The following is a 17,235-nucleotide window of genomic DNA, read 5'->3' as shown; positions in this document are numbered from 1 at the left end:
TCACTTGTGTTGTTAAGATTGGTCATAGATACATGATTCATTATGTATGTGAACTCTCCAGAACTAGTTTTAAAGGAATAGCAGTAAAGATCTTTGGATTTTATATGGAGTATGGAGTCATTTTTTGTTAATTTTTAATGGAATTAGTTTTAATGGAATAATAGTATAGATTTTATAACTTTTAGAAGGAGGAAGTTTAAAAAATGTTGAAATAGAACTCTCAAAGGGACAGTGTTTTGTGGTTAATTTTTAAGAATGTTTTTTTTTTAAAGAAATAGTTGAATTATAGAATATTTTATTGAGAGAAATGTTCATATCAGTGGTTGCAGAATAAAGAATAAGATTCATTGGATATATTTAAGTACATGTACATCTCAAAAATTATTCTCTTGTGGGGATTTAAGAAATATTATAAGGAATATTCGAATATAACATATTCCCATCAAATATATTTTAGTTCATGTGAACTCACAAAATTACATTTGTGTGAGTGTAACAAATATAAGTGAAATTAGAATAAAACATTTGCTTGTAAGATTCATTTCAGTGGATGTGAACTCTCAAGATAATTTTAAAGGGATAACATGACATGTATAAAATTCATGGTGAACCAAGATAGTTTTCATAGGTAAGATTTCATCAATAAAGATATGTCGTTACAGTTATAAAATTCAAAGGAATCTAAATATTAGCTTCACCAGCTGAAAAAGCTAGATTTAAGCTATATGTATCTCCCTTTTTTTGCATTAAGAGTTGATGATTGCTTCTACAATTCAACAAAAATATAACTCTTGTAAAAAGTCAAAATTTACTTGAGATAATCCTTCTTCACTAGTTTTATAAAGGAAAGAAAGTTGGGTGTAAAACTCTATTTCTATCATTTATAATCCTATAGTTGTATTTTATTTAATCAGGACTTTCTTTCTGCAGAAATAATCATTAATCCTTGCAATATTGATTTGACAGTATTTATCTATGAGATTTTTTATGTTTGTACAATACAACATAAACTTGTACTTATCTTAAAGGGATGTAATCGTCATCATATTTATCACTTTTTAATATTAAAATTTTGAAAAATTTTCTAAATCAAAAACAATTGGTGACACTATGGTCACATGTTATGCAATAACCACAATTTAAACATAGTTATAGCACATCTTAGCTCCTCCCAGTCTATATAACGAAAATATCAAAATAAATTCTCGATATCATGTTATTAATCATAGTAAGCTACCTTTAAATTATGATGACTTCATCATGCCAACAAAAACATTTAGATTTGTGTTCAATGAGAGAAAAGAGTAGCAATTAACTACCTAGCTATACCTATGGCCCACACATCCACTTTAATGAAGTCATTAATTAGTATATCACTGTTGATTTTGTAGGCGCATTACTAATTAGTATTTTAGATGTTGTAGTTTAGGTAATTTGATTCATTAAGTACATGAGAATTTGTCAGTAACTGCAGTATACCAATAACATATAACATGTACCTGCTTGAATGTCCTTAATAATATACACCCAAAAAATTGCATGATCCTACAATGTCATGTACCATTGAAAACTTAATTCTATTTGTAAAAGTTTTGTTCAAATTTTGATCTTTTGTGCTTAGAAGATGAAGGTATTTTTAATATAACTCTCTGAACTTAGCTTTATTAATACAAAAATGAATTTAGAAATTTTATATGAAAAGCCAAATTTTCGTGAAATTTGGGGTCTGCTGAGTAACAAATATTGGCCAAATTTCCAAACCAGTTGCTTTGATTATGATCAATAGCTATTGTTAAGCCTTTGAAGCCTGAGTGTAAATGAAATATAACATCATATACCCTGAACTTCAAGTATTAAAAGTAAAAGCGTGTGACGTCACTTATTAACGGCCGGTATACCGGCTGCTCAGGTATATATTGCGTTAGTGTGTGGCCGGTAAACCCGGCCGCTAGGGTTAAAAGCGTTAACTTAGCAATATATGTATATGCATTGGAAGCTATCTCTTTAATATATGTTAGTATATTATTATAGTAAGATAGTAAAAGCTACTCTATATAAATGAAATGATATTAAATCTACTGAGATTATTAAAATGTCTCTTGATACAATTTATTATATTTTTATTGGGTCACCTAGTCAACTTTTCTACATATTTCATTATCAAATAAGTATACCAAGTTTAGGTCAATGGTGGCCAAATATATTAATTTTCGATATATATAAGCTTTTTGTATTTTTTCCATAAACAGACTTTAATTAGGTATATCAAAATTAATAAACTATAGATTACCTTTGAAATGAAATTTAGTTTAAGTCATGATTGGATTTATGAAGGCAGGCATTGCCATGAGTGAACTGAAGAGCAGTAGAGGTCTACACTTTTTTAACTGTCAAGGGATATTTTTGATATGCAGAACACACAGGGCATAGGGTTATTGTCACAGTGGAAAGATTAGATGTTTTTCCATGTCTTAAAGGGTTAATTTTCTGCATAATAACATTGAAGTTGGTGTTTGTGACAATTTATTTTTGTATATTTTAAACATATCTAATATTTTAAAATCAGACATATTTTGAAAAGCAAATTTTTTTTCGACAGTTCTTAGCAAGCATGTCCAGAAATATCTATTGATATTAATGGAGAATCGAGAATTGTTAAAAATGTGAACAAAAATTAAAGAAAAATAATCTGTGAACCATGGGAAGTCATGTTCTTTTATTTTGAAGGACAATCAGTAATTTTTCAATATTTTTCACTTCAGAATGATAAGATAGCAAAGTTGTGCCAAGGTATTCAAGAAACAGCAGAATATTCCATAGAATACAAAGACTCTGAACTGAAAGCTTAAGAATTCCAAAATGTTCCATCTAAAGTATCCCAAAAAATCAGACTTTTTCAACTGGGTAGAGTTAGAGTAAGTAATATTAACTACTCTATGATTATATGATAAAACAATTCGTATGGATATTATGGACTAACTTTATTTTAAACGACATTTCAACCAGCATTCTCTGGTCTTTATCAAGCAATGAATGATAAAGACCAGAGAGCGCTTGTTGAAGCATCGCTCAAATAAAGTTAGTCCATAATAATCCATAAGAATTGTTTTATTATTTCCAACACCTTTACTTAATACCATTAAAAGATTATACTCTATGATAATAAGTCATGTTTTAAACTTTGTTGTTTTTAAGCTAGTAGAAGCAACCAGCTGGTGTTTGGGTTTTCTAAAGGATATCTGCAAAGCAAAAATATCAACTATAAACATTTTTTTTTCAAAATGCTTGCTTAAAGCATAAAACTATATTTTTGATATAATATTTAGGAGATTATTAAATGTGCCTACTTGACTCACTCTATAATGGGTTTTAGTCAAAACAAGAGTGTCAATGTTTTTTTTAATGAAAATTTTGCAAAGGCATTAAGTATATTATGAGTTTTATGGTGCATTAATAAATCTAATGAATTCAGTAGTTACCAGTTTGAGCACCAATTTGTTACCCTACATCTGTATAGTAATTATTTGATATTTCAGGTGTTTAGCAAGAGCACTAGGGGTAAGTACTATCTAATCAAAACTGGATTACAATTTTGTTTTTTTTCCAGATTGTCTTCCTCTGCATTGTAATCTAACAAGTTTTATATTACACTCTCGTTCAAATGAACTATGTTATCTTGACCAATGAAAGAACTTGTTTGACCGTTTCCCGATATCAATGAGGAATTGCAGGACAGCTTAACCTAAAAAACAGCCTCTTTTGATTTTGCTATCCCACAATTCAACCTTGTTGTCCAGAAACAGGTCCTACAAAGACCCACTTTGAGAATAAAGAATGATAATTGTACAATTGGAACTCTTGTGTCATTATTTAATGTGCTATGTATAATAGCTGTCAATTTTTATTTATTTTTGCATGAGATTTTAAAAACCTTTTATTTTTTATCATTATAGTATAATAGTCATATATTTAAAGAAAATATAACAGATGAAATTATATATACTACAGAGGGAGTTACTCTCACGGTAAGCTACTCATATTTACTACTTTCTGAAATTTTTCATATATAACATATCAGGGTTCGCACAGCCCTTGAAAAACCCTTGAATTCTGTCGGTTGCCTTGAAAAACCTTGATTTAAAAAAAAAGTCTTTGAAAACACCATAAAAAACCCATTTTGTCTTGAAAAGTCCTTGAATTCTGAGTTGAGTCAAATTGTGTATATTTTTATCATTAACCCCATTGACAAATATTAACTATTTTTATTGATTTCACAGTTCAGAAGTAAGGTACATGTGTATTCTGTCAGACTAATATCCTTGAAAAGTCCTTGAATTTCAAAGCCCTGAGTCCTTGAAAAGTCTTTGAATTTTTGAGGCAAAGTGCTGTATGAACCCTGCATATATTAAAGACCCAAATTAACCCCTGAGAAAGTAGAACATATTAAACATTTTGGTTGACTTCCAACTTTTATTTTTAATTTTAGGAGATGTTAAAAATGATAGAATATAAGATATTACAGTCTGTGTTACATCTAACATTTAATATGCATACAGCTGATTGGAATATGTGTTTGATTAAAAAATGTTTGATATTATTGAATCATAAAGCTCTTATGTAAGTATATCTTTTATCTTCTAAAAGTTTTGAGAGTTCACCTCCTTTTGAGAGTTCACCTATCTAATATCATTATTATGTATGCGTTTTTGCTTTCAGGTTTGAAGAGATTCATTCTATAAGATTAAGCTATGAAACATATGAAGCTATAGATATGAAAGGGATGGTGTTAAATAAACATATTTTATTAAGGGCTATAAAGGTTTGTGCTACTACAGTTTTAATATGCTTAACTTATTTAACACTGACTAGGCCAGTGCTTTTATGAGACTGTGTTCACATCTCCGCTACCTTGTTTTATTGTGAATCTTTACTTCGAATCCTAGGCCTGTGCTTTAATTTTCTCATCACCAACCAGCCATGAGCATCGAGCTATGAAAATAGATGTGCATGTCATTTTCTATCTGCTGGTGTCCATACAATTAAATTTGCAATGCACTATAGTATAATATGTAGCCTTGTTTTATTAGTCCCATTTGCTTTGACAGGTCTTCAACAACAACAAAATGAAGAATGCTGTAATACAGATTTTTGACAATCTTTAGAGTCAGCAATTTTTGTGCAGCAATGTGAATTTTGCTTTATTATGACCAAAATTCTTCCATTTTGATTGTCTCCCTTTAGTGTGTTTTTGAAAGTTTCAAAGTCAATTTAGTGGAAGTGTTCCAATAAAACTGCATATCGAAATAGTCATATCAACAACCTTTGTGCCATGAAAGTTTTCCAAGCTCAATGATTACTTAAACCAAGAAGTTTCTCATAAGATTTTCAGCTATCCTTTTGTTTTTGAAAATTCATAACAACCATTGTCTACCATCTAGGATTTCTGGGAAGGGAGGGTTTGAAAATTGCTATTCTTGGTAAAGACTTCATGATTAATGACTCTAGTGGTGTTTTAGTTCTAACAAGATAACTTTTTGAGGCATGCAGCTGGGATTTGAAAGAAGGTTTTTTTTTATATTTTGCCAGATGTGTGGCAGAATGATCGCACCAATGAAATTGATGCACAGAATAAAACACATGAGGGATGAATTTGATGAGAAAGGGAGAATACAACTTTATGAGTTTTTAGAGTTAATTTTATGGTAAGTATAGATGTATGTGGTTGGCACCCGTCTGTCTGTCCATCCACAATTGGCTTGTGAACACAATAGAGGCTACAGTTTTTATCTGATTTTAATGAAATTTGGTATGATCATTTATATTCATGAGATCTTGGACAAATTTGAGGAACTTTCGATGATCGATTTTTTAGTTATTGCCCTTGACTTAGGAAAAACGCATCAAAATTTGTGAACACAATAGAGACTACAGTTTTCTGTAGAAATTTTAATGAAATTTGGTATGATCATCTATTATAATGAGATCTTGGTCAATATTGAATCTGATGATTTTTCAATGATTGGAATTTGAGTTATTGCCCTTGTCTTAGTAAAAATGCACCATAATTGGCAGTGTATGTCAACATTTAATGAATTTTGTGTTTTATTAAATCAACAATATCATGCACAAATTAGATTTTTGGTATGATTTCACACAGATTGGTGACCGCCTTTGATATACTGAAAATGTATCAGGGGAGTGGGCGTATCTTGCTAGGCTACCACTTGTCTCTTTACTTGAAGGAAATAATAAAATTGAATTTTGCATCAGGGATGTTGTTGGCTATGTGGTTGTAATAAACCTATCTAAAACCGATGATTGAATTTTATCACAAGCTATTTTTCTTTTTGGTGGATCCTAGTGATTGAAAGGTTTCAAATATGTCTTAATGCATAGGCAAATTCAGAATTATTTTACTGGCTGGTGAAAAATATATTTTATTATAGGTGTGATCTATATGAAAAATTTTATTGTGATTTTCGTGGTACAGCTAATATTAAAGAAAATAAACTTTTTCAGGTGGGTATTTCTCTTTAAATTTGACTGGCTTCTGGAAGAGAGGCCAGGTTAACAAACCAAGTAGCCAAGTATTATCAGGTGTTCATTAATGATGTCCTGCTTAGACATAAATTATAAGGATAAAAATTACTTCAATAAATAACTTGCAACTTTTCGACATTGGAAATCTTGTCTTAATCAAGCAATGATACAAAATGATATAGCTTAAAGTAAACTTGTTGAAAAGTCGAAAGTTATTTGCTGTCTATATTATTGTGTTCATTGTCTTTTGGTTGCAGTATTTTCCACTTGGTGTGAGTGTATGTTATCACCCAAGGATGAACCTTATTGAAAATCAGATGAATCGAAAAATATTTACTAGTTACTGAGTTATTGCCCTTGTTTTTAAATTGTTTGTGGACACGATAGAGAGCTGGTTTCTTGATGGCTTTTGACAAAACTCGGTGTGAGTGTTTGTAATCACCCAAGGATGAACCCTATCGAAAATCAGAAAAATTGAAAAATATTTACTATGAGTGATTGCCCTTGTTCTTGAATTGTAAGCTGTAAACAAAACTCATGAAATATGAAAATTTCACTCACAGAAACATTCATTTACTGATAACTCTTGTCAACCTCCCTGTCAAATTAGCTGCCATTACAAATGTGGGCGTATTACGATGGCATCGCTATTTTTTTGGGTTAACAGAATTTTTCTTGAACTTAACAGGCGTGAAAAATTATGAAAAGAGATATCAGAGTACCTTCGGTAGGCTGGAGGGAGTTATACTAGCTTTGACATACCGGTAGTTAATCCAGTGACATATAAGGCTATATATACTGTGGATTAACATAATACTAATCCTAAATTAATCTTACTATAGTTAACAACATAGTCAAATATTGCCACCAATACAATACTGGTATATATCTTATGGAATTGCCCCAATTCTGTTATTTTAAAACCAGGGATAAAGATGCCCTTTTTATGGACCATCCATGCCATTTCTACCTAACATCAAGGAGTTTGTTTGAAATATTTCCAGGATAATAACTTGATAAATTGTCAAATGTCTGTAGAAGTGTACAAGTACCAGTTGAATGTCCACATGTTTGATTGATTTTCTACCATTTTCTTCCCAATTCAGCATCAGAAGTTAATATTATTTAATAAAAAAAAGTTATTTAAATTTGATCAATTGATTTTTCTGGTAAACAAGCATATTTTTTTTGTACTATTTACTCTACTAATATCTTATGATATTGATAAGAATTTGTTGCAAAAATAGTTTTCATTGAGAAATACCAGAATTAAAGGGACATTCTGCTTTTATTGTAGGTGGAAATTCCTTTTTGCTCAAATTGTGAAATTATACACCAAAATCTATAGAAATGTGCCCTTTAACATATCTGAAACTTTTTCCTAGAAGAATCAAGCTGTTAATTTTTAAACACCAAAAATATTGAAAAACATTACGTAAGGTTTTTATACACCCACATCTCTTTATGTGGACGTATATTGTCGGCACCCCCGTCCGTCCGTCCGTTGGTCCGTATGTCCGTCAACATTTGCTTGTAAACGCTCTCTAAACTAGATTTTTTGATGGAATCAAATGAAATTCGGTATGTGTATACATATTCATAAAACGAAGATCAAGTTCGAATTGGAGCTATTTTCGACTGTTAGAAGCAGAGTTATTGCCCTTGCCCCAAAATCTTGAATATTTACCATCCGCATGCCATGGTGGGCGTATATGGCTGTTGTCCACTATCTTTAAGTTCGTTACGCTTATTGGAATCTGTTAGAAAACTACTGTACGGATTTGAGTATATATATCTCCTACTTATTCTAAAGGTTTCAACTAAATATAACGAGCCATTAAAAAGCCAAACATCAAAACTAGTTCAAACTGCTTAATTAACAATTAGTACACCCCATTTTTAATTAACTCTTTTAAAATAAATTCAGTTTGATGAAGTAGATACATAGATATAAATAGCATATTTTAGAAATATTTTCAGGTATAATTTACAACATTTTTGACAAAAAAAACAGAATGTCCCTTTAAGACGAAATTGATTGTGAGATTACTACTCTATGTTGACATTGATGCTTTTGATGAAGACCCTAGTATTATCACTACTTAGATCTACACATACATGTTTCATGAAGTATATTGAAATTGAATTGATACCATAAAAAGGCCCTTGGTATATATATTTATATCTATGTACATACATGTTACTATAAAATAATTTACTCAGTCCTAATATTAAGATTGATTACTTATTGATTATATAAGTGAATTAGTTGAAATCTAACTTGTATAGTTTTAACACAATCTAATCTAATTGTTAGTGTTAATACAGTCTATATGGACAATGAATGACTCTAACATTGGTCTAACTGTAGGTTTACTTTTTATATATTGTGGCTGAATTTCTTCTGAAAATTGGAATTTCAAATTTGGAAAGGATATTATATACAAAGAGGAATGTTATCCATCACTAGAGATTATACAATCAGGAAACTTTTGGAATTGTTATTGTGTTGCTGTTTGTTTTCTAAAAATTTGCAGTAGATTTGTATATGTTTCAAGGACACTTATCACATGGAGTTGCATCATTCTCATCTCTTCTTCAACATCTGGCTATTCGTACTGCGATGGACATTAAAAAACATATGGCCATCCCTACCTAACCCTAACAAAGTCACTTAATATCATTCTTGACAAACAAAAATGGCTACAGTTTTAAAAAAACCCAAAAACTAGCGCGCTCATTTTGTCCTATCTTATCCGTGCCATTGTTAGCAACCAAAAAAGCACGGTGCAAATAGCATGTGCATATTGAAAATGCATGTATCACTCAAGTCAAATGAGTCTGTTCATTCCATTATGTCTATGCAATATATAAAATATTTTTTCTTAAATATTCCAAGTTTTCATGAGAAATTCTGACATTTGAAAATACTATGTTTAAGTCAAATTTTCACCCAATCAAATAATTGCAGTGATATCAACTCACTATATCAAACATAGGATGTCTAATATTTATGTCTGATGGTAAATTGATATGGTGCAGATAGAGGCTATACAAGTTCAAGACACATATACAAACACCATCTTCACAATGTCTTGTGATAACAAATTTATGTCTTATACCTTGACAGGAATAGCCACCTTTCTTGTATCAAAGAATGTAGGGATTTGATTGGATCAACGCCTGTTTACAGATTTTTTGTTTAGGTCTCTGATTGGCTGTATTTGTTAGCGTATAATCCAATCAATTTGCTGCATTTACAAACTTCTGTGACACAAGAAAGGTGGCTGTTGCAGTCGAAAAACTGTTATATACCTTGATATTGTGGAGATGTACAAACACAAGAAAACTTCTTTTTATTCTATTTAGAGTCTGATTTGTATGTTGTTTCTGTTGATACTTGACTTTGGTAAATCCCATTTTTATTTACTCAGTAGAATAAACTATGCTGTCATTTTGTCTTTACAGTTGGTAGATTTTGAGAAGGTACTGTCTCATCATGATGAAAAAATTCACAAAGATCTTAACTCTCAATATCTTCAAGATGAATGGGACTTTGGTCAGGAGAAATTGGGCAGTAAAAGACTGTTTAAAGATCCTACAGTACATACAGAAGACAGCATTAGAAGGGTATGGTTTTATTTACTTTAAAGGGATTGTGAAGAGGTTATCTAAATTTTGTATGTTTATCAGGGACTATGATAGCATCAACTTGCACCATTCCAATTTTCAATTAGACGTCTGTTGCACTACTTCCCATATTTTTGTGGTTGATAAGAATATTTCATTAGTGAGAGAGAAAGTTAATGGTTATGTTTCAACAATATTTATAGATCTAAACAGTCAATAATGCATAGTCAATAATGTTTACATTGATATGACTTAAGTAGGTAATAAATCACAGTGATTAATAGGGGCTGTCTTAGATAGATTGAAGAAAATGTACCACAGTAACAAATTGCGTCTTATATTATACAGTCTAGCAAACATTTGTGCTCTTCAAAACACATACAGACTATAAATAATCTTGCTTTGATTGGTTAATCATAATGTCATTAGAACAGGACTGGGGTAGAAAACTTGTTAGATTACAATCGAGAAAAAAATGGAATTTAGTTTGAATAAGGTTGACTTCAACTAATGATTATATGGACAGCTCTACTATACCCAGGCTCCTGTTTCTCAAAATATCATAGATATAAATGTTGAAAATTAACGATTTCTCCTAATTGTACCAATTTTTGTGAAACAGGGCTGTTGATATATTTGCTGGACTTAACCGGCAGGCTAGCTTAAATGTCTGTTTTTTACAAGGATTAGTCGGACAAGTAAAGAGTAGTACATAGGGGGTCGATCAAATTGTTCCAAACCTTGGTAGATCCTAAAAAAAAAAAAATCAATTTTGTTAAAATTCATGTCAATGCTATGCAAACTATGACATCATTTATATACATGTACTATTGGTAGATAAACCACACAAATTTTGCTGTGCATTTTGGTATATATATTTCTTCCCATTGCAACTCATTAAGGCAAAGTGGATATGTCTCTTTAAATATGATATATTTACAACTTTCTAAAAGTAAACATTACATTATTATTTATTAAACTATAAACACATGGTTATGAGATAATGTTCTATCTGATTTTGATTTTAAACTAAAGGTAATGACCAAACTTATTTTCTATTTTGATACGTCTAGTAGAGGTATCTGGGCACATCCAGGTCCATCTTTATTTGTGTAGAATGTATAGTAATTTGACTGTATATGTCAAAAAGATATATAGAAACAACCATTTTTTACAAGGATAATAACTTAGGTTCACAAGGTACCAGCTGGTCCTTGACCAAACCTCTTGGAGTTGAACACTTCTATATTTTTAGTACCCATTTACTAGGTCAAGTATGATTTATTCAAGGTCACCAGACTTTCAAATGCTGACTAACATTAGAATTCTCAACCACCATTTGTTTGATTTAACCAAGCAAATGATGTCAATGCAAAGCAACTTCAAAATAAAGTATATTGCTTGTGTTTATGTTTTGATTCGGACCGATATGTGCAGGAATATCTTTGCTTGAACGATACTGCTATTATTTTTTCAGACCACCTATCATAAAGAAGATTATAAACATCTAAAAAGTGAAGTGGCAACATCCCAGAAACAGGTTCACCAGGCTAGAGCAGGATTTGTACGTCCTAGACCAGTAACAGCACCACAACTCAGTCACTATAGACGTAAGTTTAGTCAACAGACAATGACAGAGAGAAGTGTTGCTGAAACTTATAAAATAGTACAGAGAAGACTTAGATCAGCTCCTGCCAGATGTAAGTTTTATTTAATTTATTTTTTTTTTATCTCTTAATCCTACTTCTTAATGAAAGACAGGGTCCAAGATATTTACTGATTATGTTGCTATTAGTGCTGGGTATGGCCATTTATGCCATGATACGATACGTATCTCAACACAAGGGTCAAGATATGATATGTATCACGATTCAAGGGTCACGATATAGGAGACAATTTTGACACTTTATCTTCAAGGTTTCAAATTTCAATATATATTAATTCATAACTTTATAACTGTGATATTTGGTAATATAGTTGATAGAAGCGGTTAATATCCACTGTCTTATAATAAGTTATCAACAATTTCAGTGAAGACAGTGAGAAAAATTTGTGAATCAATTCACGGTAGCGATACGTGTGGCATGTTGTATCATATATTGATTCACTTATATATCATGCCAACACTTGTAGCTATGTACACACTTTTTCTTATCTGTGATACAGGTTAGAGGTTCATTCAGACGGATCTTGTTTGCTTTGGGTTGTACATTTTACAGACACCTCAACCATCAAAAATCAAAGAGAGCAGTAATTCTATGGGAATTTCTATAAGATACTGGTCCTATAAGTGTTACCCTTAAGCTCCAGAGTATATTCACTTTGAGCTCTACTACATTGATTATTGCTTGTTTCCTACCTGATGCCACTTCTGTGACCAGTTTTTACAGCTTGACATCTATTTCAGAGAGTTTACATGGGAAATGAATTAGAAAAAATTTAAGTTTTTAAATCCTTTCTTGACAATTGCTTTTAATACTAGAGATGAAGACATTGTCTTTTTGGACTTTTTTGTCAAGTATCTTGGTCCGAAAGTCATTCTTCATCCCAAAGTACAAAATATATAATATTTAATAATAACACATCCACCTTGTTGTTATTTCAGCATCTAAAATTGTTCTACCTGAAAGACCTAAAACATGTGATTATTATCGGAAACCTACACCCTGTATTGTTACATCAACTGATATTATAGATCTTTATCTTAAAAAACAGTCATTAAACTTCGACATCACTACTGTAGTAAGTTTTTAAAATTGTCATCGTAGGGCCTATATAAAAAAATTTGTCGGTTTTAGTGGGTTTCTTCAGGTTCTAACTTGCCTGGCAAGCTATCTTTATCATAGATATCTCCTGGCAAGCTACCTTTATCATAGATATCTCCTAGCAAGCTATCTTTATCATAGATATCTCCTAGCAAGCTATCTTTATCATAGATATCTCCTGGCAAGCTACCTTTATCATAGATATCTCCTGGCAAGCTATCTTTATCATAGATATCTCCTAGCAAGCTATCTTTATCATAGATATCTCCTGGCAAGCTATCTCTATCATAGATATCTCCTCTACCTTTATCATAGATATCTCCTGGCAAGCTATCTTTATCATAGATATCTCCTGGCAAGCTATCTTTATCATAGATATCTCCTGGCAAGCTATCTCTATCATAGATATCTTATAATACACTAGATAGGAATGACGTCATCTAAAAAGGTGTCATCGTCCGCCATCTTGGAGAGTTCTATTATATACGCTTTGTCTATGCTATTTCAGTAGTGATAATAAAGAGATGATTCGATGATTTTCAGAATATTTAATTATTGCTTCCCATTGACCATGGAACCACCAAAAGTTGATTTTGCATGTGGATTTAATATTCCACTCTCATCACAGGAAAATAATAACTAATGCACAAAATGTAGCATAAAATCTCTCACCAATGATTGTATTTATTTCCTTTTGCATTTGATAATCAACAGCCACCTTCTCTTTCTAGATGGCTTTCAAAATACTAAAATTCCTAGGTCATGAATATATGAAAGTGCTTGTACAGTGTTTAATTTGTGGTTTGTGTTGTAGAAAACTAGAGCAGAAGAGAATGGAAATGATGATTTAGATTATTTATTACCTGGTTATAGAGAGAAAAGATCAAGACAACCTAAACAACAAGGTAAATTACAATTATCAAAATATACTTCATTGGAGTTGTTGATTTCTTTACCATTTTCATTTACCCTTGTGACCAGCTGAAATCAAACTCCAGCTGCTTAATGTAACATAACAATTGATTACTGATTAAAACTAGGTGGTGTACAGGTAAGATGTACACCTAGCTTGTCAAAAGTCGGTATAGAGCAGCGCAAGATTTGACATTCGGTAAGTTGCATTCTGTCAGATCTTGAGCTGCTCTTCAACCTCAGTTGTCAGTTGAAGAATCATGATGGCAGTTTGCCCGATGGAACAGTGACTGACAGCGTCTGCTTATAGGTCTATGCTCAACAATAGTCAAAACATTCAACCAATCTACACCTTCAATTCCACAGTCTGATACAGATAGCCGTAGGAGATAAATCAAGTAAAGTTCTTTCTTATTTTATTTTCTAGAAAGAGTAGAGGAACCTGTCAAAGAAAAGAAACCAACTAAAAACACGGAAGAAGTTCTGGAGAATTTGTCACAACCTAAATTACGTCACTATAAACAGCATCATAAATCTTGCGACGCAAGGTGGGTTCAGTTAAATGCACATTATAATTTTCTTACCATATTGGATATTGAAATATCATTCATCATTCTTTTCATTCAGTCTAACTCTAACCCTTGATACATCAGAATCAAATTGCTGTAATTATGTAAAGTAGTCACTGGTGGAAGGACAATAGCTTCTATTTGTGACTTTCCGATATCCAGTCAAAAGTATGTGGTTCTTACGAAAAAGTATTTTTGAAGTGATACTTTGGCATCAAATTTGCAAGAATCATTTAAGTAGTGGTACTTGCAATAGTGACAAAAATAATAGCTTTATGTGGAATATCAAGAAACACCACAGTTTTGGTGGAAAAGAGTATGATGCAAATAGGAGCTAGAAGTGTTCAAGACACACACAACTGCAAACACCTTTAAAGATGGGTTTCCTTGTTTTTTAATGTCAAATTAAGCAAACTATTTGATATTTTTGATTTATTTTCAGACATAGAGGGTGGTATGATGTAGGACGTAAGAAAGGACCTCAAAGAATTCTAATCAATCTACCATTTAATGAAGGACCAAATGGACTGTTTATGAAACGGTTACAAGAACAAGCAGAAAATGGAGACCCCAAAAACTATATCTACAGATACACCAAAAAGCACCAATACCAACCAACCAAAGGTCATCCAAAATATCGACCTTATACAGCACCAGCATCTACTTCTCACAGTGACTTGACTACTGAGAGTTGTTCCAGTCAATCTGGAGACTCAGACAAACTACTACATGCTGTTCATGAAAAGCTGCTAAACGTAGAAAAGGATGTTTCTACAGAGTCTCTTCCCAATTCTGTATCAGATGTTGCAGAAACAGAAGAGCAGCCAAGGTACCCATCTCCATCAAAATTTCCCAAAACCACATCTCCAACTCTTTCACCTTATTTCTCTAAGACACCTTCACCTGTAGATGTACCAGATCTAAGTAAAGACCTCCCAGATTCCAACAGAAAGTCACCTCCACGTAAAAATCCTGTGATTTCTGAAATAGATTACCCAAACCCTTACATGAAACATACCAAGCCTAAAATTGTGGAAGTTGGCCACATTGGAAGAATCAAGCTGTTAGAGAGTATACAAGAATCTAAAGACTTAGAAGAACTACTGTATGAACCAGATTGTAAATTGATCAAAGTTCAAAGCCTATCTAACGGTCCAGAGTTTGAAGGGGATAAACCTCCTGAAAAATGTCCTGGTTCTAAACCACATAGCAAGAAACTGGATGGCCTGCTTCAATTAAGTGACAAGTATTCTGTAAAACATCCCGATTCAATTCAAGAAGATGCTGAAGATGTTTCAGTTGTTCCATCAAAAGAGACAATTGAATGCAGCAGCCAAGGTAATCCAGAACCCAAAGAACAAAAGGATTTACCACCTTACATCAGACCTGGTTCAAAGGATGAGATCTTGCCTTCTGATTTTAAAAATCAATTGAATGGTGAAGACCTAACATCAGATTTGTACACCAAAAATTTCAAAAATTCTAATACAAAGTCACAAGAAGAACCAGAAAACATCTTGACATCCTCAAGTCCAAAAATGTTAGAAAAGTTAACCGAACCTCAAGTAAAACATGTGATGGCCAAGCCAAAGCCAAAAGTTCAAGCTTGGATTTGTGATAATCAACCTTGCAAGGATATGAGTTCAGCTCTGGAAGTTAAAGGTAAAGCAAAAGAGATCGGTATGGACTCTGTTTCAATGTGCCATCAATATATTTCTACTGGTAGAAAACCTGTTGCCAAAATTAGGTCCTATAAAAGATTAGCAGAGAGGGTCCAAAACCCATCTACCTATGTCCATAAATGTTTACTATCAGCTTCTTCTTGATGCCATTTTTCTATATTTATTTAATGTGTTCTCATATCCATAGAGGTAAAAAATGTAACAAATTGCACCGGACTCCAGTGATTTATTTTATTCCCAATTGTTTAGGAAGGTTAGCCACAATAATCATTGTTGTGATGCTCAAACAGAGAGCTCTACATGAGGATATGAAAGGCACTATCTAGTTCTTTGCCATCATTTGGCCTCCAAGCAAGCATACAACAATTTTGGTATCTATAAATAAACTTAGTAAGTAGTTTTCATTTTTGGATCTTGACAGTAGACAACCAAAGTCATGAAATGAAATGGCAGTTTAATGTCCCATTTTCCTGCATCTGATTGGGCAGATTACTGCTATGAGTGAGGGGAAATGTTGCAAAAACAGCAGAATTTGACTACTCTATTTTCCTGTGCCATCTGAACAACAAGACACTTTTCAACATCAGCCCCTCTGAACTGTATCACTGCCAGGAAGTAACTGGGTTGATGAATCTGAAGGTATTATTTGGACCTTCACATTTGCTAACTCATTAAGCTATCCTTGGTCCCAAAATGCACATAAGACCAAAAAATCATAACAAAGCATTTATATATATAACATAGAGACATTTAATAACCAAACTAACATATATATAATAATATAGATAGAGCATAAATAAAGACAATAAAATCTTCAGTGTACAATTTCTCCACGGTTAAAAACAGCCTTCACCATTTCAAAATTTATCCAAAACCAAAATTTGACAGTAAATAACTCTTGATTTGATAAATGGTTAAATATGAAATCTTGCATACCCACTAACTCATCTGATCACTTAGAATCAAACATTGAGATTCATCCAATGCTTGACCAAACTCTTGCGCTTTCGGCGCAAATCTCACTCGCGATTCAAAACCATGCATTGATAAAAATTTATAAGCGTAATTTGAGATTAAATGATTAATATATGAAGACAAAAATAATATATATCAGCAATATGAAAATGAAGCAAGTTT

General features: G+C 32.1%; 1 protein-coding gene across 1 annotated transcript; it reads left to right on the top strand.

Annotated features, from left to right (window-relative positions):
- Window positions 1–2,859: 2,859 nt before the first annotated feature.
- On the top strand, window positions 2,860–16,494 carry LOTGIDRAFT_236732 (hypothetical protein; the record flags this gene model as incomplete). The annotated part of the gene is made up of 13 exons (XM_009067798.1): window positions 2,860–2,915; window positions 3,537–3,558; window positions 3,954–4,025; window positions 4,487–4,617; window positions 4,717–4,819; window positions 5,587–5,702; window positions 6,447–6,519; window positions 10,009–10,170; window positions 11,648–11,870; window positions 12,776–12,912; window positions 13,750–13,840; window positions 14,275–14,395; window positions 14,859–16,494. 13 exons carry the CDS (start codon window positions 2,860–2,862, stop codon window positions 16,240–16,242), a joined length of 2,691 nt encoding a protein of 896 aa, XP_009066046.1. The 3' UTR covers window positions 16,243–16,494.
- Window positions 16,495–17,235: the final 741 nt, after the last annotated feature.

This window comes from Lottia gigantea, assembly GCF_000327385.1.
Source record: "Lottia gigantea unplaced genomic scaffold LOTGIsca_86, whole genome shotgun sequence".
Taxonomy (NCBI): Eukaryota; Metazoa; Mollusca; class Gastropoda; family Lottiidae; genus Lottia; species Lottia gigantea.
Note: the sequence above shows the minus strand (reverse complement) of the source record. Positions and strands in the feature narration are given on the sequence as shown.